Genomic DNA, 26,412 nt, shown 5'->3' with positions numbered 1-26,412 from the left:
TATATGCGACAGGGAAAAAATTTCAACCCATGACTGATAACTTCACTATGTGAAACAATGACAAAGACTAAAGTAAACAGCAAATTCACCAAAATAAATCCCAGGTAGAATTTATTCAAATGAAAAAAATTAAAAGAATTACCTTTGATAAGAGAAAATAAAGGTGGAGTAAAGCCCTTTGCAGTTACGATACCAAAATTTAAAAAATCATAAATGGAAATGCTAGCAGATTTCACTAATAAAAAATACACGCAGCTGAAGGTCAATAAAGAAACCATTAACACCAAGTTCTAAGGGTTAATTTCATAAAAAGCTCTTATAAATCAAGAAAAAGATTTTTTAAAAAAATTCATTTGAAAAATGGTCAAAGAAACTGAACTGGTTATCCACAAAGAAGAAGCGCAAATGGTAGTAAATCAAATGAAAGGATGCTCGGCCTCATTGGGAGTATCACAAGTACAAATAAAAACTATGAGGCTGTTTTGTTGACCACATTGGCAAAGGCTAAGACAGACTGGTACTGGCCAGCCTCGGCAGATGCATGGGGAAATAAGCCCTCTTGACATAGGAGGCCATAATTTTGCCAAGACAAAATTGGCAAAATAAATCAAGATATAAAGGTGTAAACCCTTTGAAGCACTGACAAGCATGTAGGATTTCACCCAAGAAGAACAACCAAGAGTCTACAAAGAGGTACATTCAGACTGATCCAAACAGGCTGCAGGTGGCCACCCTCCACCTCTTCCTCTCTAGCAGAACCACTGACTCATCGGGTCTGCTGAGACTCCATCTGGCCAGCCAGCCTCCCTTGCAGCTAGGTGTGGCCTGGGGACTAAATATGCTGGTCGTCGAGACGTGGCTGAAGTTTTCTAACTTCCAGAAAACTTTTTACCTCCTTAGATAGCAGCTCATATTTCTTGATTCTTTCCTCTTTTTCCTTTTGCTGCTCAGAATCATTAAAGGATTTGGCCACTGACTTAACTAAAGAGGTAACCCAGGAAGAGCTGCCTCACTTGGAGCTATGGAGTTGCAGGTGGGGCCTGAACCAGCACCAGAAAGCCATCTCCACACTCCTTCCATGTGTGGGAGAAGACGCAGCTACCTCAGGTGAGCTGCTTTGGGGAGATTTTTTGGTAACTCATAGAAGCTAATTTTAGGTTCTTTGTGGCATAATTGATGGTGATTATAGGTTGCAAACACCCTGAATAAATGTCACCACGAGCTGGAATGCTTGCTGCCTTCCAAAGGACCACCTAGACCTGTCCTGCATGGTGCATAGCCCTTCGCCACCCGTGGCTACTGAGCTCTTCACATTAGCACAGGTTGAGATGTGCTGTCCACGTAAACACACACTGGATTTTGAACCTAATATAAAACAAGTAACTCAATATCCAAATATAGATCATGTGTTGAAACGATATTTTTGATATATTAGACAATATAAAATATTAAAAATAATTCCCCCTATTTGTTTACTTCTTAATGAATGTAATGAAAATATATATTTGTGTCTTTTGCTGGCAAAGAATTCCTAAAACTCTTGGAATCTCCTGAATTCTTATCCATAAGAAGTTTTCTTATTCCTAAGAAGTTCAACCATTCTAGTGTGCAGGCTAGTGAGGTGCCTCTAGAGGACCCCTAGACAGCTTCAGGAAGGGATTAGAGGTTGGAACCTTCAGCTCTTCCTTCCAAACTTTAGGGAGGATGGAGGAGCTAGAGATTAAATTCATCACCAATGGTCAGTGGTTTAGTTAATGAGAATAAACAAACTTCCATAGAAACCCCCGGGAGGCTGAGGCTTCGGTATCTTCCAGGTGGGTGAATACACAAAGGCTTTGGGGAACAGCACGCTTAGGTCCTGCATGCCCCACCTCAACATCTTGCCCTGTGCGTCTTCTTCACTGGTGTTCCTGAGTTGCATCCTTTATAATAAACTGGTACATCCAAGTATAGTTGTCCCGCAGTATCCTCAGGGGATTGGTCCCAGGAATCCCCATGGATACTAAACCTAAGGATGCTCTAGTCACTTATATAAAATGATACAGTATTTGCATATGACCTGTATACATCTTCCCACATACCTTAAATCATATACAAAATACTTATGATCTCTAACACAATGTAAATGCCAAATAAATGATTATTGTATTGTATAGTTTAGAAAATAATGACAAGAAAAAGAAATGTACATGTTCAATATAGACGCAACTGTTTTAAGATATTTTTGCTCTGTATCCTCAGATACAGAGGACAGACAGGAAAGTGTTCTCCCAAGTTCTGTGAGTCACCCTAGGGAATCATGAGACCCCTGCAGAAGGAGATGAGACTTCTGAATTTTTGGCCAATCAGTCAGAAGTACAAGTGGCTGCTGGGACATGTGACTGGCATCTGAACATAGGGCAGTCTAGTGGAACTGTGCCCTTACTGTGTGACACCTGTGCTAAATCCAGGAGTTAAGGCCAGAATCCAACTGAGTTGCTGGACACTGGCTGGTGCTATGGAGCTGATATGGAAAATGACACCCGTGGTGTCAGAGAATAACCCCGCCCCTCCGTCAGGAACTCAATTACAAGAAGAATTTCTCCTTTCTTAACGCAAAACAAAGTACAAATTTAAAAATAAAAATAAAGCTCACTAGTCATGAGTAGCATTTCATTACTAATGCTTTAAAATATACACTGAAAAAAGGAAATACTTCCTTAATTCAATATTTATCCTAACTTTTATCAAATGCTTCCCTACTGCCATACCCCAATACCTTTGTGACTATAAATGAATCATTCCTTTGGGTTGCTCAACACACATTCAAATTCTACATGCAAATGGGGACCATTTCCACAAGCATTTATGAGGACCCGTACTTATTCTAGCAATTTGATTATTGCAGAAAATATTTTTGAATTTGTAAGTCTCTCTTTGGAAAATTTCTTCCAGGAGTATCATATAAATCCCTGAAGAAAAATGATTCTATTAAGTTAAGCCCTATTTTGAAACAAAAATAGTTTACCCAATGTTCCTACCTACCTAATCCATGTTTTCAACAATACTTGTCCATTGAAAACAATACTTGTTCATGTACGAAATATAATCCATCCTTGAAAAACAGTAATTTCCACTACTGAAGACATGTAAAAGCAAAGACTTTCTTAGAATATACATTATTATTTAGTATTGGTGGCATTTTTCCAGGAAAAGTTAAAAAAAAAACCTATGAATTAAAATGTATTAGCTGAGTGCAGTAGCACATGCCTGTAATTTCAGAGACTTGGGAGTCTGAGGCAGGAGGACTACAAGTTTGGGGCCAGCCTCAGCAACTTGGCAAGGTTCTAAGCAACTTAGCAAGGGGTCCTGTCTCAAAGTAAAAATAAAAAGGGGTGGGGACGTAGCTCAGTGGTAAAGCACTCCCAAATTCAATCCCTGGTACCAAACCAAACAAAAAACAATAAAGATATTACTTGTACAATATTCTTGCATATTTTACTATTAATGAGTGTCACACTTTGAAGTTAAACAAAAGATCAAGATTTATATATTCAATAAAAATTTCTGGGGCTGGGGATGTGGCTCAAGCGGTAGCGCGCTCGCCTGGCGTGCGTGCGGCCCGGGTTCGATCCTCAGCACCACATACCAACAAAGATGTTGTGTCCGCCGAGAACTAAAAAGAATAAATGTTAAAAATTCTATCTCTCTCTCTCTCTCTCTCTCCTCTCTCACTCTAAAATTTAAAAAATAAATAAATAAATAAATAAATATCAAAAAAAAAAAAAAATTTCTTTGAATCATTTCACTAGCAGAAAACTGTCTCAAATCCTTTACAAACCACACCTGCATGGCTGAGGCTGTAGGTCAGGGGTAGATCACCTGCCCGGCTAGGCCAGGTCTGATCCCTGCTCTGCATAAACAAACAAGACCCCACAACTTCATTTTTCTATCCCACCTGCCACTTATGTATGCACAGGCCTAGAATGGACGTGCGCCCCTTCAAGTCTAAGCCAACAGGAAGAAGTGTGATAGTGCTCCCCCTACCTCAGCTAGAACACTGCCTAACTCACCTGAATAACTCGGTACATATGACATTCAGAAACTAATTATAAAATTTTACCCCTTGTTAAGATTTATCAACACTAAAGCCACATCTTTAGAACAGGTAACTTTAATAATAGACTCTCACATAACTACTGCTTGTAAATCATAATCCCTTATTTAAACAGACTGAGCCTTTAGAAACATTCTCCTTACACTAGGTCCCCGTCTTCTCTACTTACCTTAAATGTAAGGTCCCCAACTTGCTGAGCAGTAAAATCTCCAAGAGCAATATATTTTCTACTTGTTTGTTTAGGACATTCATTTTCTTGTTCCTCTTCCTCTTCTGATTCTTCTTCCTCTCCACCACTTTCTTCCATTTCGTCATCATTTTCACCTTCTTCATCTTCCTCAGAAGAATCCTCATCTTCCTCTTTGTCAGTAAGTACATCAGTTCTACAAAAAGCATTTGTATGAGGAGATCTCTTGGAAAAACATGCGAATACAAACCCAGTTGGAGCAGAACCTCTGTACCTTGAAGAACTGTTCCATTTTTGGAGCTGGCCAAAAAAAAAAAGCAATGAAAGGAAAGTACAACTAATGGTTCCCACAACCGTGCTGAGCACACGTGACCTGAAGGACTGAGGGTGGACAAGGAGCCGGTTCATATGATCGAGGCCTGTGCTACAAGAGCACCCCACCCCCGGCCTGGGTCCCCCATTCAGGACACGCTGCTTGAGCGCTCTCACACAGTGCTTGAAACACAAGTGGGGGTTTTGATTCTGGCTCTCTCTCTTCCGTGGGTGACCTTCTTGTAAGCTCTCCCTTTCTCATAAATAAAGTTGAGATAACAACAGAACCTGACTCCTAAGGCTGTCATGAGGATGAGGTGAGTGACAATCCGTAAAGTGTTTAGAACAATGTCTGCCTGCAGTGAGCTTCCCATCAGAGCCAGTTAGGATGAGGGCTGAGGCAGTGGCTCAGTGGTAGAGCTCTTGAATGTATACTGGAGTATCTGGATATACCTAGAGCCATTTATCTTCATCACTATTGTATTTCTTTCCTCTTAATCAGTGTTGCTAAGAATTTATCAATTTGATTAATATTTACAGAAAAGTCAATGTTTGGCTTTGCTGAATGCACCACTGTTTATCTGTTGATGTCACTGTTTTCTGTTCCCATTGTATTTTTTCCTTTCCCTTGGGTTTACCTTGTTCTTTTTTCTGGCTTCTTAAGTTAACAGCTTCAATAATTGATTTTTGGTATCTTTTAAAATTATTCATTGAAGCCATGAATTCCTTTCTAAGCACTGCCTTGGCTGCAACCCATGAGTCATACATCCTTTTTAAAATATTTTTTTAGTTGTAGTTGGACATAATAAATAAAGGTATTATGTGGTGCTGAGGCTCAAACCCAGCGTCTCATATGTGCTAGGCAAGCACTCTATCGCTGAGCCACAACCCAGCCCCAGAGTCATACATTTTTATCATTTGAAATATTTTCCAATTTCCAGTGCAATACTTTCTTGAATTAATGCATCATACAGATAAAGTATGTAACATAATTTGCAGACTTTTAATGATATCTAGTTATTTTTCTGTCACTGAGCTTTAATAAAATTCTAAGAGATCAAAAAATATATACAATTTCAATTCTTTGAAATTTATTGAAAATTGCTCTCTGGTCCTATATGGCTCATTTTGACTAATGTTATATGTTCATTTGAAAAGAATGCATATTATTTATTTGCACAGATTTTTATAGTTGTTTGTGGTGGAAAAGTTAAGTAAAATATCAGCTATTCTGACATTCTTAATGCTAGAATTCAGTGAAAATTCTAGAATCTTCGAGTCAATATTCTTACCATTTTTCCCACAGTGTAAAAAGCTGGGGAAGAGCATTTGAAGGGTCTAAATAATTGATATTTTATTGCTCCCTACAAATTGGGTTTGTTTATACCTACAAGTCTTTTGTAATTTGTAAGAGAGATTATTAACATTCTCTCCAGCAGAAAAACAATTATGTGTCTACTTCAAATTTTTAAAAAACATTTATAAGAAAGGGGACCCTGTCAGTAGACACTGCAAGTCATTTTCCTTACCCATCAACACTGACACTCAGGGCGTCATCCTAGTTATTTAACACTTGTTTACGTAGCTTCTCGCACCTCTGATTTGCTTTCCCAACTACATCTTGAGTAATCTGAGGGCAAAGACTAGGACGTGCACATCTTTACATCTCTCTTGGGATTTGACGTGTCCTATCATGCACAATAACTACTCATTATTCAGACCATTGTGGTCATTTCCTCATATCTATGCTGTTATAGCATATATTTATTTCAGAATCAAATGTAAAAATGATAGCAATATAATATCTGAAAGAAAGGAATGAAGGCAAGAAGATAGCATACTCAGTTCTATGTTCTCTGCTTGTGGTCACAGCAAGCGCCTGCAGCTGTTGAGTGAGCTTGTCCAGAAAATTCTGCTCCTCCTCCTTTCTCTGATTATAGTTCCTGACGGGTGCAGACTCATCCGCCTAGGAGAGAATATTTCATTGAAAAATGATTTTTAGTTTCCTAATTACATTCATCTTAAAAAAATAACAATAAAAACCACAGTAAGTGCTGTAGGACAAAATAAAGACTAGTGTGAGATTATACTTACCTTAGGGAAATACATCAGAGTTACAAGAAATGTAGTGAAGTAATTGAGTTGGAATGCAAGCCAAATGAAAACACAAAACCACATGGTTTTGTTTTCGTTTTGTTTTTTGCTGAGCACTGCAGACACTCTAGAGTCAAGTAGGGGACAGGGTCTGACAGGATATTGGCTCCAGAGTCAGAAAGGAGAGGGCTGGTCCCAGGTTCTGCCGCTTACTGACAGAGACATTGTTTCTTCACCTTTGAAGGCTGTTTTCCCATCTGTGAAATGGGTTAACTAGGTTTTCAAACTCGGGGCGAGCCTGCCTCCTGCGTTGAAAAGTTCTGTGTCACTGCAGAAATGCAGAGGAGACACTCAGATGCAGTAACAAGGATTCAGACACAGGCAGGGGACACTTTCAGGTGACTTCCACTTGCTCCATGAGCCTCTAGCCCTAGACACGTAGATGAAACTCAGGCCCATAGGAAAAAAAAAAAAAAAAAACTCCTGAAGGGATGGCCAAGGGTAAAGCTGGCTCCTCCAATCTGGCAGTCATTGCTGTAAGAGCCACCACCGAGACGAGACTTCCTTCCACTCACCGAGGGCTAGACTCTACCCACAGTGGGATTAAAATCAAAATGGCTCCAAAATGCAACTCATCTAAATTATACAATGCACACATTTGAAAGGCAGTGTCTGGTTTCTGGGTCCTTAATGCTGAAGACCTCAGCAGGGCTGGAGGTTCTCTTCTGCTCTGAAGCACACCTGGGAGACCATGCCCCCACTCAGCACCTCTGGGTTGGGCTTTATTTCTAATGCAACCCAGGAACTTACCGACTCCAATTCATTCTTCTTCATGAAAATATTTATATAAAAAGTTTTTTTTCTAATATGATTCACATAATACTTACTTTTCTTAGCTTTTGAAGAACATTTTTATTCTCATCTATTGCCTATTTTAACTGGATACATCTAAATTTAAAAAAAAAAAGAAAATATAATGATTTTTCTGTTGTCACAATTAGAAAGCTATTTAAAAAAATCATTCAATCACTAAGCAGGCAAGGCCATTGGCTACTGTTAAAAATAATGTTTAAAAATCCACATGTAAAAACCTTTGTACCCATTGCTTTAGATGATCCAAGGGGCGCTCCAAGGCCCTGGGCAGGAAAACCAGGCTCAGAAATGTCAGGGACCTGGGGCCTCAGTCTCCTGAGTCTAAAATGAGGAGGGGCTCTGGGTTCTAAGACGCCTCCCCAGCTCTACAGTTGCCAAGGCCAAGGAACTGGACATGAGACACAACTGACCCCCACCACAGCTGTGTAAGTCTCCCAACAAGCCCGATTCCAGGCAGAGAAAATAAGGTTCTAAAAAGAACCACAGTGGGTCCCTGGGAGGGCAGCAGGGAGGGCAGGTGGGCACCCGGACTCCGAGTGGGCACTCGGACTAGTGGCAGTGGCAGTGGCTGCCTCTTCCTGCCACTGCCACTACACACCCCTTTTGAACAGGCTCTCGGGACAGGTGCAATGCTTTGGGCTACAGAGACAGCTCATATATCTCAGTTGAAGTCTCAGACACCCAGAGAAGAGATACAAAAAATGACCAAAAATGGGTTACAACTGATGATAGGGGAGTTTTCCTTCTTTTTCTTGATACTAAGGATTGAATCCAGGAACACTGAACCACAGAGCCACATCCCCAGCCCTTTTCTGCATTTTATTTAGAGACAGGGTGTCCCTGAGTTGCTTGGAGACTCACTAAGTTGCTCAGGCTGCCTCTGAACTCATGATCCTCCTGCCTCAGCCTCCTAAGCCACTGAGATCACAGGTGTGTGCCGTGGCACCCAGAGGAGTTTTCAAACATCAAATCTTTTTGTACTATTCGGAGCCCTGGCTTTTCTCTCACTCTCTGAAAAGTGACTTCTGTGTTACTGGAGCTGTTTTTCTCTTACAGATGTGAGTGAAATGACATAAAAGGGAAAAGGGGTAGGAGTCAAAAGTCCTTTGTGAAATGGGCAGAAAAAGAGAAATGGCAACATGAAACTGGTTGACCCTGCCAGGTGCCTGCCCCAAACCCTCCTCTGGCTTCCTCTATCCTGTGACCTGCCCTCTGTTCTCAGCCTCCACTGCAGGTGGTGGGGGGACACCTGGGCTGGCCAACAGAACATAAAAGAGCATGCTCAGGATGCCCCCTGCCCCCAGCCTCTACAGCAAGGCATTAAGAAACCCCCTCCCCTTCCTGCTCTTAAATACTGCCCCCTAAGGACTTTGCAATTCTGAGGACAGACATCATCAACAAGCTGAGGCTGGCAGAAGAGACAGAACGTCACCAACCGCTGGTCTTGGGACATCAGGAGCCACTGACCCACCTGGGAGAATCCAGCAGCAGAGTTTTGTCAGATGAGACTTAGTAAAGCTGCTTATTTTGACAGATGGCCTGTTGAATGAAAGAACTCAGAAATCTCACTTGAGAGCCAGAGTGCAAAATGATTTTTTTATAATACACAATCCAAGAAAATATCTGCTTCATATCTATAAAATTATCAAATCCTCAAACAGCCCAGATTCTTAAGATTCCTGGTTCAGGATAAAAACTAAGCACACACCCATCTTCGCTGCCTCCTGAAACCGAACAAAAAATGACTAAAGTGTTTTCGAAGGTAATAACCCCAAACAGCAAAGAATGGGAAAGGATCATGGGCCAGCAAGAGAGGGCAACAAATTTCTGCTTCATGGAAAAAACAGAAGCATGTTCGTTTATCAAGTGACACTCTTATCAAGTGTCACACAGGCACAAGGGACACCCGGCAGAACACTCCAGGATCATGAAGATCTGTCTAGGATGCACATGGGTGCACGTTTAGGGAAATCAATCTTAAAGCCATCAGGGGTCTTTGTATTACTCGGGGAAAGAGCAAAGATTCTCATTAAGTTTACATTTAGTTAAGGCTCTTTTGTAATAAAGGTAGCAACTTTTAAAGTTTATTTACAGAAATCCTCAGCCTGTTAGCTCTCTTCTCTTATCTCACCTTCTGTTTTCCCACTGAACCAGAAGATTCTTCTTAAAATATAATAATAATAATAATAATAATAATAATAATAATAATAATAATAAAATGATTTGGGGAGAATCATAATTACAAAAGAACTTTCCAGCACACCTATTCCTGCACTGAAGGCTCCTCAGACTAAAGGCTGGTTCCTGACCCCATGATGAGCCCTGTCCACCTGCAAAGAACTTAATTTGCATTCAGCATATGGTGCTAACAGGAAAGACACCAAGATATGCCACAGTGGAAGAACCTGAGAAAGGGCTCTAGAATAATCAACCCAGGCTCACATTCTCAAATAAAAATGAATAGTAAAGGGCCACCAGACTAAATAAAGAAAACCAGCAACATAAGGGTAAAATGTAAAATTAATAAATAAATAAATAGGAATCCGAGCAACAAGGAAGCAAAGACAATTCAAAGAACAGAAGAAAACTTAAAAACAAACCTAAGCATGGAAGGAGAAAATCTGAAAGCAGGAATATGATAGTATAAAAAAAAAGACTGAAAACAAGAAAAAACACTAGTAAATGAACAACATGATCAGTAAAATAAAACATTCATAGAAGTTATAAAAATTTTTGTTAGTGTTATATTTGGAATGTCTGATGGACTTAATTGTGGCTGCTACACAAAATACTGTCAGTATTTGTTACCCAATCCTCAATTACAATTCCATTTAGGAGGGAAAAAAAAAAGTCAAGAGAAACTCCCAGGCATAAGAAAAAGACAAGCAACAAAAGTATTCATGAGAGGTTTAGAAACCTAGACAATCTATCCAAGATATTCAATACCCGACTCAAAGATGTTTCAGAAAAAATAAATAAATGGAAGTAAAGAAGTGATCTTTAGTAAAATAAAATTTCCCAGAGCTCATGAGAAATATATGAGTTTTCAAAGTGAAACTATCCACTTGGTGCTAAACAGATAAAAACAATGCCAAAATATATTCTGCTAAAATTTCAAAACACCAAGGCTGAAAAGTCAACAGGCTAATTATTAAGGAACGATAATTGGACTTACCAGCATCACTGCATGCAAAGAAAACTCAACAATGCCTTCAAAAGTTTTAGTAGCAATTATTTTAAATTCTATAACCAGCTAACTATTCATCAAACATAAGGGCAAAATGACATTTTCAGACTTGCAAACATCAGTGTGAATTTTTAAGGGACTGTGAAGGGATCATTTTATTCACAAGCTAACTATGGCTTAAAAATACTTATTATTGCCAGGCGGAGTGTCACACATCTACAATCCCAGCAACTCTAGAGGCTGAGGAGGAGGATTGAAAGTCTGAGGCCAGCCAGGGCAACTTAACAAGACCTTGTCACAGAAGAAAAAAATAAAAAGGACGAGGGATGTAACCATGTGGCAAAGGGGCCTGGGTTCAATCTCTTCTCCCCATAAACACTTAATATTTTTTATTTTGAGAGAGAGAGAGAGAGAGAGAGAGAGAGAGAGAGAGAGAGAGAGAATGAATTTTTAATATTTATTTTTTAGTTTTTGGTGGACACAACATCTTTATTTTATTTTTATGTGGTGTTGAGGATCCAACCCAGCGCACCAGGCATGCCAGGCGAGCATGCTACCGCTTGAGCCACATCCCCAGCCCCAACGCTTAATATTTTTTAAAAGAAAATTCAAAACTTAGCTTTCCCCAGGGCTTCAAATATAGTCTGTATATATTATTTTGTTTTTAAATCTAGCAAAGCAAGCACGATTACCTTTATTATTTTCTTCACTATTATTAATTAACTTAATTTGAAATAATTCCTTAAACAATCAATCCTGCCAATAATGGTAAATTAAATTCCATTTGACATTTTAAAAATTATTTATATTTTACTTTGCCTTTAGACACTTTGAATTGCTGGCTTAAGTAAAACTTTTCCAAATGCTTCTAATAAATAATTTAAGTTAATAGAATGAATCTCATGCTCTTTTCTTTTCTTCCCCATGGTCTTATTACTTAAGTATTTACTATTTATCTCCTGGTGCCCCTTCTCATGTTCTTCTGAATGCTATAAACTCTTTAAATACCCTCAAATATGCAGATTTACTTAATGATGTTCTGAACTTAATGCAAAAGTGTTAACAGTCTAGTTCAGTTTAGTTCGTTATGTCTATTTAATGTTAAAATTTCCCAGGGATTAAAACCAGAAACTACTTACTCATATAGAGAACACAGTATCTTTTCAAGAAAATTAAAGGTCATTATCCCAAGCAAAGACAAATTGCTTCTAGCAAGATTTCTGATCATTTCTGGGCTACATGAGCCAAGGGTCTAGGGTAATTCTGCGTGAGCCACCACAGTGCATTCTGAGCAGATTTTAGTTGCTGCACAATAGCAACAAGCCCACAACCACTAGGTGTAGCTGGTTCCTTCTAGACCTTCATGACATCACCCTGCAATCCTTCCATTTGGTTGTAATGGACTAAACCCTGCACCTCTGAGGTTCTCAAGTGCTCTCCCTTGCTTCAGGAATTCTGTATTCCTTAGCCACCTTAAAACATTTTCATAGGCTCCCAACTTTAGTGTCTTAAAGCCAAGTAATGCTAGATGCATTAACTAACTGCTGTGAGCCTTGATTTTCTTATTTATGTTAATAAGTACCTTATGGTATTATTGAAAAAATTTAAGAAAAAGTTTGAGGAGTACAGACTATAATGCCCGGCACATACAGGGTATAAAATAAATGAAGGGTACTTCTTTTTAATATTTACTATTCTTTATTTGATCTTATCATTTCAAATTAAGACCAGGTAGATTTAGATAATGATAGGAAATATTTAAAAGTACATTTTAGAAAATCTTATTCACTGTTACCTCAATATTATCTACCATTATTATTTTGTCTTTCGGGTGAAACAGAGATAAATAAAAAGAAAAAGCAAGAAAGGAAGGGAAAGAGGGCAAGAAAGTCTCAAACAACTTCTGTGCCTTAAATCCAACTCATTGAGATATAAGCTTAGTCCCAAGAAAACCCAATAATTGAGCATACTTTACCTTTGGTAAATATCTCGACTTTTATTAGGTTCTAGAGCTTCTTTCAATCAGCTCTCAGAAAGCAGACTATCAACCTACGGCAAACGGAGACAGTTTAAAACATCATATTAAGTTATGATTCTTACATTTCAGTTATGTCTATTTACTTTTCTCCCCTTATGAAATAAACATAATAAATAATACAATAAAGTCGAAAGAATTTTATAGCAATACCTATATGCCACTACCTCGATTCTACTGTTCACATTTTACCCTACTTATTTAGTCTATCTATCCATCAACCCACTTTATTTTTATGCATTTTGAAGTCAACCGCAGTCACCAATACACTGCCCCCTAAATAATGTGCTATAGGGACCACTAAGAGAGCTGAATATTTGATGTAAAACATACAAAGACATGCACAAACCTAAAAGGTATATCTGCTGCATTTTGACAAACATATGTGTTTATAACTGAAACCTCATAGAAGAACTCCAATGTCCTTTCTAGTAAATTCCATCCCATTCCTCCTGAGACAAACTTGTGTTGATTTTTGTCCACCCTAAATTTTGCCTGCTCTTGAACTTTTACATAAATGAACTTGTACAGTATGAACTCTTGTCTACATGAACCATGTAATGTTATGCTTCCACACTGTTGTATCATAAGTTTATTCCTTATTACCAAATAGTATTCATTGCATCGAATGTTACATGACTTTGTCCTGACTTCCTGTGTTACTAAAGACTACTTGCATCTTTGTCAATGTACCCCTCCAAAAAGGCACATCTTTCTTTGGTTTCTTTTCTGCAGATTATGTGCAAAAGATAAAGTAGATAAAAAAGTAAATTCCACTAGCTTCTTCTCTGTCCTTATTATTTGGCATCCACCTGAGTTATTTACAAAATTCATACACTCAGTGACCCAAATAGAAAGGTGATTCCTTGTCCCATGGATATCATGCTGGAAATTTATTCCACTTTCTTTTTTTTTTTTTTTTTTTTTTTTTAAGAGAGAGAGAGAAAAAAAAAAATTTATATTTATTTTTTACTTTTCGGTGTACACAACATCTTTATTTTATTTTTATGTGGTGCTGAGGATCGAACCCAGCGCCCCCAGGGCATGCCAGGTGAGCACATTAGCGCTTGAGCCACATCCCCAGCCCCGTCCGTCCACTTTCTTTTCAGGTCTCTTTTGTGGATACAAGAAAGAATGAGCTAATACTATTAAAACGTCCTTTCCAGATATTCAAGGTATCAAGTGGTTCCTGAATCAATTTGTCCCCAAGTTGAATAATTTTGTAATCATCTTTTATTTTTGCTTTACTAACTGCTTTTATAGTTTACTTTTGAAAAATTTCCTGGTTCTCTAAATGTCCTACTAAATTTAAAATTAAGTGCAGAACCACAGTAAGTTACCGGTAAGTAAGTCAATACTCCATCAAGTTTTATTTTTCATTTCTACCAGGAGACAATTTTGCTTTTGCTGTACCACTGTGATTCCAATACAAAGTCACTTAAATATTTATGTGCCAAATTCTTTGGTACATTTTAAAATTTATTTTTTTAAATTCTTTTTAGGTACCAGGGATTGAACTCAGGGGCACATGACCCCAGCCCTATTTTGTATTTTATTTAGAGACAGTCTCACTGAGTTGTATAGCACCTCATTTTTGCTGAGGCTGGCTTTGAATTCACCATCCTCCTGCCTCAGCCTCCAGAGCTGCTGGGATTACAGGCCTGCATCACTGTGCCTGGCTTATTTTTAACTGATATAAAATAATTTTATTTAGAGTAAAAATCTTGGCAATAGATCCTTTTTACAAAATAAAATTAGCAAACTGATAAAGAATCTAAAAAAAAATGAACCTATTAATTGCTATTTACTTTTTTTTTCTCGCAAGGTAATAGACCTGGGATGAAATGTCACACACCTATAATCCAAGCTACTATGGAGGCTAAGGCAGGAGGATCACAAGTTCAAGGCCAGCCTCGACAATTTAGCCAGACTCTGTGTCACAATAAAAAATAAAAAGGGCTAGGGATGTGGCTCACTGGTGGAGCACTTACATGCCTAGCATGCACAAGGCCCCAGACTTATCCCCAGTGCCACAAAAACAAATAAATAATAAAAGAGCTGGGATGTGGCTCAGTGATAGGGCACACCTGGGTTCAATCTCAGTACTGGAAAAAAAAAAAGGCATAGGCATTCGGTGTACTTAAAAATGAGAAAAAACACTACTCCCAGCATTCCACCACAGAGATACCATTTCAGCATGTTTTCTTTTATATCTTTTTCATGTACTATATATAGAAAAACGTCATTAAGATACCTTTTATTCCGTTTTGTTTTTGTTAACTTGCCATTTGATCACAAATATTTTCCCTAACACATTAACATTTAACAAAAGTTTAGTAATAGTATTATTATATCCCATCAAAAGTTATTCATTCCCCTATTACTTCTCATTAAAGTGTATCATTTTTTCTATTAAGCAACAATGAGACCAGTACTTTTACTATCTATCAATCTCTGTCCCAACGTTTCATTATTACATAGGGCAGGTTTCTGGAACTCCACTACCCAGCCTGGGCGCATGCACATGGGCTACACCTCCTCGAAGTGCTTTCCAGAAAGCTGAACCTGACACCCTGGAGCAGTGAGTCTAGGTGCCAGGCCGGCCACGCCTCCCCCAAGACTGAGAGTGGCCATTTTCACAGTCTTTGGGAGAGTTCATCTCCTTTGCCACTGGTTTATCTTTGAAGTTAACTTTCATGCTGACATCACTTGTGTGTCCTCTAGTTAATGTCCCTGCTCGCCCTCCAGGTCCTGCAGTCCTGACACAGTAGGACTCTTCCTGAGGCTTGGGCCCCAAGAGCGGTGGCTCCAGGGACAGGGACCCCGGAAAGCGCGGAGCGGGCGCGGGTAGGGCAGCTCCAGCGCAGCCCTGGGCTGCAGACCCTGCGGCTGGGGGCCGTCAGGGCGGGGGACACGGTCTCTCGTGGACGGTCGGGAGGTTCCGTGGCTGGCCCGGCCGGGCGCAGCGCGGGCTGGAGCGGAGTTTCGCGCGGGGTTTAGCGCGGGCTGGAGCGGGGTTTGGCGCGGGGAGGTCGCGGGGTGCGGAGCGTTTGGGTCGGACGCCGGCTCCCAGGGAGTGGGGTCGCTGGGAGGAAAGCCCCGCGGCGCCCCGCGCCCCCTCGCCCACCCCGCGGTGCGCCCGGCCCCACCGTACCTGCTGCTTCAGGCCAGGTCCAGCTTCTTCTGCGTCGTCGCCAGCTTGTCCTGAAGCCTCTGCTTCCTCCAGTCCAGGTTGCGCCTCCTTAGCCGGTTCGCCTGCCAGCCGAGGAGCACTCCGGAGGCGAAAGCCACCAGCACCGACACCTGCAGCGTCCTCTCCGACACGTCCGCCATCGCGGCCGCCCGGCGTGCACCGCGGCCTACGGCGCTGCGCGAGGGTCAAGCAACGCCGCGTTCACAGCGGGCACCGGGCGAAGAGCTGGCGGAGCAGCGGCTTGGGCGGGGCGTCCTGCTGGGTGTGTCAGCAACAGGTCAGCCTTCTCCAGAGACCTTCCCAGTGCTTGGAGAGCCCGTCCGCACCCCTCTGAGCCCTCCACAGTGTCCCATCTATCATTAATCAGATGTTTCCTTGCACTATTAGCTGACATTGGTGTCTTGCCAAGTGTAAGCTCAGCACCTCTTTATTTTTGCTCAGCAATAGAATTTGAACCACGTGTGCAACTTAAAATCCTCTGGTAACTCGTTTCTTTCAAAAATAAGTACAAGCAGATAAAATTGTTTTTAATAATATATCTTATCATTTCAACATCACTTTGGAAATTATTTAAGAGATTTCTGGTTTTTGTATTGTCTTTGAAACTTGATGTATATCTTTACAATTAACATCAATCATACTTTTTAAACACTGAGTTTTCAGTGGAGATATGTGATCTGTATCTAATTTTATAAAATTTACAGTTGAAAAAGAAGTCTCATTTACTTACACAAAATTTTTTTTCCTGAAACTGAGTTTACTATGGGTTTTTAAATTAAATTGATCATTAGATTTCTTTAAATTGAAAATGAAGTTCTTAGGGCTGGGGCCCAGTGGAAGCGCTCTTGCCCAGCATGTGTGAGGCACAGGGTTTGATTCTAAGCACTGCATAAAAAATAAATAAAATAAAGGTCTGTCAACAACCAAAAAAAAAAATTTAAAAAGAAAATGAAGTTCTTTTGTCACAATAGCCATGCTATGCCAGAGCTAACAGGAGACAGAATTATTGAGATGAGGGGCACACACACTTCTAATGATACAGGTCACTGTGATCCTGCGTGTCCCACTTCCTGGTGTTCAGGCACTTAAGTGTGCAGATCCAGAGACTTGCTTATAACTAATAGAATAAAGCAAAGGTGATACGGTGTCACCTATGATTGCTTTATGTTACATTGAAGGCTTTCCTTACAGCTTGATGAAGAGGGGGAAGTGTTGAAGGAGTTGACATCAAAGAACTGTGAGTGACCCCTGGGAATGGCGGGGTGCTCCAAGCTAACAGCTAGATCCCTTATCCTACAACCACAAATAAACCAGCTGTCTGCAACCTGAATGAACTTGGAAGCACATTTTCCTCACTGGGGCCTCCAGATGAAAACACAGCCTGGCACCTTAGTTGCAGCCTTGTGAAACTTTTAACAGAGGACCTAGCTAAAGACTCCTGGCCCATGGAAAGTGTGAGAGAATAAGGGTGTATTGTTTAAAGTTGCAAAGTTTGCAGCAATGTGTTACACAGTGTGGGGAAAACACTTTCCCACTCTGGTTTTCAGTACCAACTACCTCTTATGCAGACGCTCAGTACTTCAGACATCAGATGTGGGAGAAGCCCCACACACCAACCAGTTCTGCAGTGAACACCAGCAGTTGAATGTCCTCCAATTCTATCTGGAAATAGTGTCAGATACTACAAGTTGAGAGCTCAGAATCACAAGACTCTGACCACACCCCGCCCCCTTCAAATTGCCAGTTTCAAGTGGTAGGTTGTCACTTATACTTCAGACAGGTATAAATCAGGAGTTCCCACAGCCCTGTCCTCGGGTTTGATTTGTTTGCTCACAAAACTCAAGGAAACACTTTACTCATGTTTCCCATTAGTGTCATCTCATCTCTTAGCTCACCCTGTTGTGTTTTCAGCACAGAGCCGACCTCCGCTACCGCCCTGGGTCCAAGCAGTCCTGGCCTCTTACCTGAGGGGCTGCAACAGCCCCCACCGGCTTTCAGAGTTTCTCTTCCTGTCCACCATGTTCTATTCCCCACACAGCAACCAGAGTAGGTGGGCCTGCAGGGAAGAAGTTGGATCATGTCACTGCTCTACTCAAACCCTGGAGTGTAGAAGCCTCTGTGGTGGCCCCGAGGGCTCTGTGTGACCAGCTTCCCTAGCCTTAGCTCTCAAGAGCCTGCTCACTGTGACCTGAACTGGTGGAGAATGTTCACAGGGTGGGACCCTGCCGTTCTTCTTCTTCTAGATACTCCCTGGCTCGTTTCCCCATCTCCTATAAGTTTTTTTTTTTAATCAACTTTCACCTCTTTATGAAGCTATCAGACTAGGTAAAAATCTCAAACTCAAAACTAACTAACTAACTAAATAAGTCACTCACAAACTCAGCCATTCCCACTCTTGGTGTTCCTGATCCCCATGGTCCTTTTCTGTCTCCCTCTAGTCCTGGCTCCCTGCCACATACAGCAGGATTTACTTATTACATTTACAGTGCAGTGCCTCCGGCCCTCCCCCCACCTAGAATATAAGCCACTTGAGAGCAAGGATTTTCGTCTCCACTGTGCACCATGAATCCTAAGTGCTTAGAACAGGGACTGGCAGATAACTGACACACAGTGAATATTTGATGTTGATGACAGTAGGGAGTGGTCAGCTGTACCTTCCGGGTGAATGGCTAAATTAAATCAGTCTCTCCTCTCAGGTCCTCCCTTCCCCCCATCCTCCTCTTCCTTCCCTCTTCCTCTTCCTCTTCTTCCTCTCTGCAGTGCTGGGCATGGAACCCAGGACCTCCCACTGACTAGGCACGCATTCTGCCACTGAGCTGTGTACCTCCAGCTCAGAACTGAATTTTGAAAGATAAGTAGGTTAATCGGAAGAAAACATGAAATTTCTCCTTAATTAAGTTTTCTCACTTATAAAACAAAAAGTTTGGTATGATGTGTTAATTTTAAGTCATTTTGGAGTCTTTTTCTGAGACTGTGTACCTGGGCCACTAGTGGTGTTCAAATTTGAACCTCATTTGGAATTCTGGCCTCATCCCTAAGATGCCTTGGGCTAAAAATAGGCAGATCCTGGACACGGGAGCCTTAGACCTACAGAGCCAGCCAGACTATGCAATGCCCTTGTTTTAACATGAGGAAACTGGGGTCATATTCAGAGAGCTGCTGGGAAGAGACAAAGATCTACAATCTTAAAATCCCTCTTAAGAAGCCAACATGTCCCCAGCTTGAATCTTTGTATTTTTTTCACCTTGGAAAATTGTTTCATTGGGACATTTTAGTGGATTTGATAATGGCAAACTGGTTTTGAGGTGAATATTAAATTTGGATTAATAATAGGCTGAATAGTCAAATGTCATGAGTTAATTGATTACAGGGTGTCTTCTGAAGGATACATTAATTGCTGCTGTTGAGTTTGCTGTTTGAAGCACTTACCAAGGGAAAAGACATTATCAAGTACCATACTGAACCTTTGCTGCTTATGTAAATTCATTTAAAGTATATAAATGACGTTACCTTCCTCTGCAACTCCCAGGCCCTGAACAGTAAAGTGGTCACTTTATACTTCAATGTGCCCCAAAACATGAATCTGTGATCTGATTAAAACAGAGCATTCGCCTTCTATTAATCCAGTCCCTGTCGCTAATAACACAGCACCAGAGTGGAGGAGTATAAAGAGGAGAGGTTTGTTTCCTAGGTCTACATCAGGGGCAAGGGCAGCAGCTGAGGATGGTCTTCTTGCTGCAGAGCCCGAGCCAGGGCAGAGCTTCACATGGCGAGAACCACAAGTGTAAGGATGGGTATCCTCCGAAATCTCCACTCCCCTCCCTTTATAAAGTCACCTGTATCCAATCATGGGGACTTCACTGGGGTGAATTTATTTAATCCTAATCACCTCCCAAATATTTCATTTCTAAACACCATAGGTTTTTTTTCATCTTTTAATTTTCATTTTGAATATATTTTTAATTTATTGGTTCTTTTTAGTCATACATGACAGCAGAATCCATTTTGATATAATTATATAAGCATTTATTGAGTACATTTTATTCACAGAAAAACAAACTTTAAGCTACAAATCCCAGATTATACAGCGGGAAGAAATTTTCTTCGTTTTCCACACTGATGGAAAGGTTCATGCTAAATGTAAAAAAGCCCTATAATTATATTCACAACATTTCATGTGATTGTTCATAATACTAATACAATTTTGTAAGAATCAATATGTTTGAGGTTAAGCATAATAATAATGAAAAATGCAAAATCTAAGAGAAATTACATCAAAGCCTTTGTTATATCAAATAAAAAATGCAAATTTGTTACTAAGCACATAGACAAATGGCAAAATATATTTATATAGTAAAATATATATGTCTTCAAGTTAGACAATGCTACAGTAATGTTGGAGTGGTCGGACTGTAGTTTGAAGTCTGAAGTTTGCAGCTCTGCACATGGATTTTTGGCATTCACCATAGTGTTTGATTGACCTGGTAAAGGCTCTCTTTCCCATTCCTGTCAGAGGAGAAGTCAAAAGCAATTTGCATTTCTATTGCAGGGACAGCCTTATATTTTCACTGTCTTGCTTCAGGGTTCTGTCCATTTGTTCAGAGGAACCTTGACAATCTTGAAATCCTGCAAATAGCATGCTGGTCCATTCATGGCAATGGGCTGGTAACAGGAAATAGTAGGAACTGTGGGTGCCTTTGTAGGACAGGTACAAGTCGGAAGGTCATAGAGACAACTAAGTACAGGGTCAAGCTGCATGGTGAGTGTCCAGGTGTCCAGTGGTCTGGGCAGGTCAGGATATCCCTTCTAAAGCGAAAACCACCATGGCTCTTTCAAAAACGGCCTACCTGGAGCAAGTCCGTTCACCTAGCTACAATCCTGGGTCTATGAAATACAATTACTCCTCATTCCTCCCGAGTCTGTGAATTTGACAACCTGCTAAAACGTATGTGCAACTCCAAAACCCATACCCGCAGTACTCAATTCTCATAGCGCTTTTGCAGGAATTTGCAGACATCTGCAGAACTGCCAAGCCTTGGGTCCTTTCACGTGCACACCCCCAGCTGAGGTCATTCAAAGTGGTACTCTGACTTTTTGCTTCAGTTCTCACTTGCTACAAACAAGTGTCCTTTTCTATTGAGTCCACGATTTTTTTTTTTTGCATGTTTGCATTTTTTTTCTTGGAGATTTTGCTGTTTCAAGTGGCCCCAAGCAAGCACTGAAGTGCGGTGTCGTGTTCCTAAGAGCAAGATCTGGGACTTACCTGTGGGGAAAATATGCTAGGTAAGCTTCACTGAGGCAGGAGATACAGTGCTGTCAGCTGTGAGTTAAGTGAGGGAAACAGAGGTGCACATTGAACAGGGCTGCAGCCTGACCAGTGGGTGAAAATGTGATCATAGCCCATAGGAACCTACCCCGAGGGGCAGCAGTCAACGTGGCTAATTCAGTGGTCAGGGACTTTAGGACAAGAATACCAAGCATCAACAGTACTCCGACTGTTTGAGAATCAAAACTCTTCTTCAAATCTACCTTCTGGGGAGAATAATGGTTTCAAGTGCAGTTAGATCACAGTGGGGCGATCGTGGTTTACAACAGCGTATCACAAAATTATAAGGAACTAGAAGAGAGGAGATTAGAGCTTCCTGACACTAAGAAGTGGTGAACGTTTAAGAGGAGGGCGATGCTAATCACGTTGTACGTGCTGTGTGTATGATCACCACTCCACACACTTGCATGTAATAATAAAATCCATGCCTAGAGGAATTTTTCACGCCTTTTTTGTTTTATTACTGGGGATTGAACTCAGGGGCACTCGACCCTTGAGCCACATCCCCAGCCCTATTTTGTATTTTGTTTAGAGACAGGGTCTCACGGAGTTGCTTAGCGCCTTACTGTAGCTGAGGTTGGCTTTGAACTCGCCATCCTCCTGCCTCAGCCTCCCAAGCTGCTGAGGTTACAGGTCTGTGCCACTGCACCTGGCTTCCCTCTTCCTTTTCTTCTGTTTCCCTCCTTCCCACTTTTCCTTCCTTCTCTCACTCCATCTCCTTCCCTCCCTCCCTCACTTTCTTTTTTTCTTTCTCTCTTCTTCACAGTGATTGTTTAGGTGTAGAGACCTTGTCAAGTTCACTTTCGGCCTGGGTACATCATAGGTGCTACAGGGAGGCAGAGGCACGTGATTTTTTTCTTCCCAATGATGTCAGGAGTCGCGGTGGCCCTGGCCCTCACCCCTGAGCTCAGCAGGAACTGCACGTGGTCATTTCTTCTTCATTTCTCACCTGGAATACAGCAGTAAGGAGAAACTTCCTGCCATCCACCCGGGGGTATCCTGAATACAGTTTGATTAAATGAGATTAAAGTTGGGGTAGATGTTGGGTCTTCTCCTCATTTACCAGTTCTCCAAATAATGAATTGGTTTCCAGGCCCCCTCTGGCTGAACTCTTTATGTCATTAGGAACTCACAGAGTTCAGCTTACTTCATGTTTCAGCCTGTGGCCATGATTGCCCTTGTTGGTGCTCCAACGATGTCATCTCTGGCCAGTGAATCTGGTCCCTGAATCCTTCCATACATGACCAGTCCTCTCGGGTCAGTCCCTTTGCTCTCTGGCATGACAAGATGTCCCAGGCTCATTTATGTACAGTGGTCCTTGACTTAATGATGCTGTGAATTTACAATTTTTTTCTCAGCTTAACCACTGAGCAATACACCCAGCCCTTTTAAAAAACAATGTTTAATTTTGAGACAGGGTCTCATTAAGTTGCTTAGGGCCTCATTAAGTTGCTGAGTCTGGCTGGCCTTGACTTTGCAATCCTCCTGCCTCAGCCTTTGTAGCTGCTGGAATTACAGGCGTGTCACCACTCCAGGCTAACAATCTTTTGACTGTGGGATGATGTGAGTGTATACCCACACAGCCACTCTGCTTTTCATTTTCTGTACAGTATTCAATAAATTATGTGACATACCTGACACTTCATTATAAAACAGACTTTGCATTAGATTACTTTTCCCAGCGGTAGACTAATGTAAGTCCTCTGAACATGCTTAAGGTAGGCAAGGCTAGGCTATGATATTCCATAGGTGAGGTTATTAAATGCACTTTTGACTTAAAAATGTGTGAGTGAGTGTGTGTGTGTGTGTGTGTGTGTGTGCACGTGTGTGCACACACTGTGGAACAAACCCAGGGCCTCATGTATGCAGGGTGAGTGCTGCATCACTAGTCATACCCCACCCCCACATTTTCCACTTATGATGGATTTATTAGGCTGTGACCCCATTGCAAGTCAAGGAGTAGAGTATTTCCGTCTCTGGAATAAGCCATTTCTCCTTTTAGTAATACAAACTATTTAAAAACTGCATCTGCACATGGGAGATGCCTCATTCTCTTATTCCCCAAGATGACCTTATTTTTTCCCCCCGAGATGACCTTTAAAAAGGTTTCTAGTATCACCTTCCTTCGTGTCTTTATTATGAGTGACTGTTTACATATTCAAGCCCCCCCAGGTAAACGGAAATATGACACGTACAGGTCTTTTCCAACTTTCTCTTTTCTTTTTTTTTAAATTTTTTCTATTTTTTTATTACTAGTTGTTCAAAACATTACAAAGCTCTTGACATATCATATTTCTTTCATTTGATTTAAGCAGATTATGAACTCCCATTTTTACCCCGTATACATATTGCACATTCACATTGGTTCCACATCCACATTTTTACATACTGCCATACTAGTGTCTGTTGTATTCTGCTGCCCTTCCTATCCTCTACTATTCCCCTCCCCTCCCCTCCCCTTCCCTCCCATCTTCTCTCTCCACCCCATCTACTATAATTCGTTTCTCTCTCTTGTTTTTTTTTCCCCTTTCCCCTCACTTCCTCTTATATATAATTTTGTATAACAATGAGGGTCTCCTTCCTTTACCATGCAATTTCCCTTCCCTGTCTTTCCCTCCCCCCTCTCGTCCCTGTTTAATGGTGATCTTCTTCTCATGCTCTTCCTCCCTATTCTGTTCTTAGTTGCTCTCCTTATATTGAAGATGACATTTGGCATTTGTTTTTTAGGGATTGGCTAGCTTCACTTAGCATAATCTGCTCTAGTGCCATCCATTTCCCTGCAAATTCCATGATTTTGTCATTTTTTTAGTGCAGAGTAATACTCCATTGTGTACAATTCCACATTTTTTTTTTTTATCCATTCATCTATTGAAGGGCATCTGGGTTGGTTCCACAGTCTGGCTATTGTGAATTGTGCTGCTATGAACATCGTCTTTCTCTTTTCACTAAGTAGTTCCTTTCAGCAGTTTGGCTAAGTGTCCCAGGAACCTGTGTATTCAAGGTTTGGTTCTCAGGGTAGCACTATTGGGATGTGGTAGAGGATTTCAGAGGGAGAATTAATAGAGGTCTTTGGGCCTCTGGGGGCACACACTTAGAGGGGATTTGGGAACTGTGCCCCCTCATCTTCTCTTTTGCTTCTTGGACACGAGGTGAGCAGTTTTTCTCGGCCACGTGCTTCCCATCATTGCCACCCAGCAATCCCACTAAGAAGCCTAAATATACTGGGTCTTCCCAAACATGAACTAGATCCTCCAAAACTGAGCCCCAAATAACCATTTTCTCTTTATAAGTTAATTATCTCATGTCTTTTGTTATAGGGATGGACAGCTGAGTAACATACTGGCCATCGCCTCATGGTCTATAGGTATATCCCCCATTTTTTTTTCTAGCTGGCGTATTCTACCAGTCCCCTCTTAGTGAATATTTAGATTGTTTTATCCTTTTGAGAATAAATAGTAAAAGAAGAGAATCTGCAAAAAGAAAACAAATATAAGTACAAGTATGTAGTGAAGAACTAACCCTGGCCAAAGAGAGCTCTAGCCTCTGCCCTCAGTCACCGGGAGGTCCTCTGGACTGGGAACGTCCTGCTGGGCAGAAACATGGAGTTTGCCTGGGGGCTCTGGGCTATGGAGTATTAGTTCCAACCTCTAGAGAAACCAAGCCAAAGGTATTAGCCCAGAGATAGGCGGCAGTCTACGGGTTAGCCACGCAGGCTGTGACCAAGTCCCAAGAAAACCTCTGGGCACTGAAGCCTTGGGTAAACCTCCTTGATGCAGGGTCTTGCTGAGTTGCTTAGGACTTTGCTAGACTGCTAAGGCTGGCCTTGACCCATGATCCTCCTGCCTCAGACTCCCGAGCCACTGGGATTACAGGCGTGCACCACTGCACCCAGCCAGGAACACATGCTTTTAAAGTCTACTTTCATAGGCTCAAGAGAGGAAGAGAGAAGGACATCTCTCCCCTTCAACCCACTGCTTCTTTTTAGTCAGTTTGAGCAAACTTCAGTCCTGTACTTGCCTTATAGAAAGTTCCCTGTGAAGACTAACCAAGATCAAGGAGGAACCTCCTGTGGACAGAGGTGCCGGGTTTCTGTTCTCGTGACTAAAAGGCTCAGGGGTCACTCTAGTTAAACTGGGCTAACTGGGCTGCACGAAACAACCACACAAGAGACACAAATACCTATTTCTTTGGGGTTGCTGTGACAGCTCCTCTGACCTTAAAGGTCTGCAGAAAGAGAGAGAGAGAGAGAGAGAGAGAGAGAGAGAGAGAGAGAGAGAGAGCACGCGCTGACCCCTTTTATTGAGGAGAAGCTATTCAAGTGAGGCAAGGGGTCAGGTTTCAGGGGGCTGAGTATCTTCATGATGTCCACTGTCAGCAGGTTGACTGACACCTGGGTAGGCCATACCCAAGGGCACAGTAAGAGGAAGGGACACACACTAGGCACTTCCATGGAAGATTCTATCCTAAACAGGGCAAGGGTTTATATTACAAAGGAACAGGTGAGCATAGCTTCACCCATGGGGCTGTAGCAAGACACACCCATTTCTGTGACTAAGTGCCTCAGCACCCAGCTGGGGAGTGTAACTCAGTCACCTGTAAGGTTGGCCTCCCACACAGAGGGTGAAAGTCTGACCTAAGCCTGGGATGCAGGGTAGAAGGCCATCCACAGTGGGTGCAGGTAGGATATTTGTTTTACAGAAGCATGTGTGCCTGCTTGTGTACATGCAGATAAGGAGCTGTAGGGAAGGCTGTCCATCAAAATGTGCTCACAGTGGCCTCGATCTTTGATTAGTTGTTTTAACTCTTCACACTGAACACATTTACAAAAAAAAAAGTTATTTTAAAAGACACTACCATAAAACAACCATTCTATAAGTTGTCACTTAAGATAGAAATGGAATATTTGGCCTTTCTCAAGAGCAGGCAGGCAGTTTTATAAGATCCATTCAATCAACAGTTGCGAAGGTGAGTCCTGGATACATCCTGTAGACAGCTCCGTGGCCAGCAGCCAGTGTGAATTTTCTTTACCATTCTAGGTCGGGTGCTGGGAATTCAAAGATAGAGCCTGCCTGTCTTCTTCCTCTGACAGATGCTGTGGCCTGAGGGGTG

At 41.5% G+C, this 26,412-nt stretch overlaps 1 protein-coding gene and 1 pseudogene across 5 annotated transcripts in view; both read right to left on the bottom strand.

The window, feature by feature from the left end:
- The window catches only part of LOC144369179 (mitotic checkpoint serine/threonine-protein kinase BUB1-like), a 79,731-nt pseudogene extending 66,998 nt beyond the window's left edge, over window positions 1-12,733 (bottom strand). Inside the window, exons 1-3 of the transcript XR_013428671.1 lie at window positions 12,725-12,733; window positions 6,437-6,561; window positions 4,266-4,479 (exon numbers count right to left, since the gene is read on the bottom strand). The product of XR_013428671.1 is annotated as a mitotic checkpoint serine/threonine-protein kinase BUB1-like (transcript). The remainder of the gene's footprint in view (window positions 1-4,265; window positions 4,480-6,436; window positions 6,562-12,724) is intronic.
- LOC144369181 (mitoregulin-like) overlaps window positions 1-16,162 on the bottom strand; it is an 83,160-nt gene extending 66,998 nt beyond the window's left edge. For 2 of the 4 annotated variants that reach the window (XM_078028328.1, XM_078028329.1), the window contains exons 1-2: window positions 15,939-16,162; window positions 12,725-12,798 (exon numbers count right to left, since the gene is read on the bottom strand). In XM_078028328.1, the coding sequence (XP_077884454.1) occupies window positions 15,947-16,117 (171 nt within the window). In that variant the 5' untranslated portion in view covers window positions 16,118-16,162 and the 3' untranslated portion in view covers window positions 12,725-12,798; window positions 15,939-15,946. Of the gene's footprint in view, window positions 1-4,361; window positions 4,480-6,436; window positions 6,562-7,576; window positions 7,638-12,724; window positions 12,799-15,938 lie in introns of those variants that run through there. The other 2 variants (XM_078028326.1, XM_078028327.1) reach the window with 2 other exon arrangements.
- Window positions 16,163-26,412: the final 10,250 nt, after the last annotated feature.

The sequence above is a fragment of the Ictidomys tridecemlineatus genome, chromosome 12 (genome assembly GCF_052094955.1).
Source record: "Ictidomys tridecemlineatus isolate mIctTri1 chromosome 12, mIctTri1.hap1, whole genome shotgun sequence".
Taxonomy (NCBI): Eukaryota; Metazoa; Chordata; class Mammalia; order Rodentia; family Sciuridae; genus Ictidomys; species Ictidomys tridecemlineatus.
This window is presented reverse-complemented; position numbering and strand designations above follow the sequence as displayed.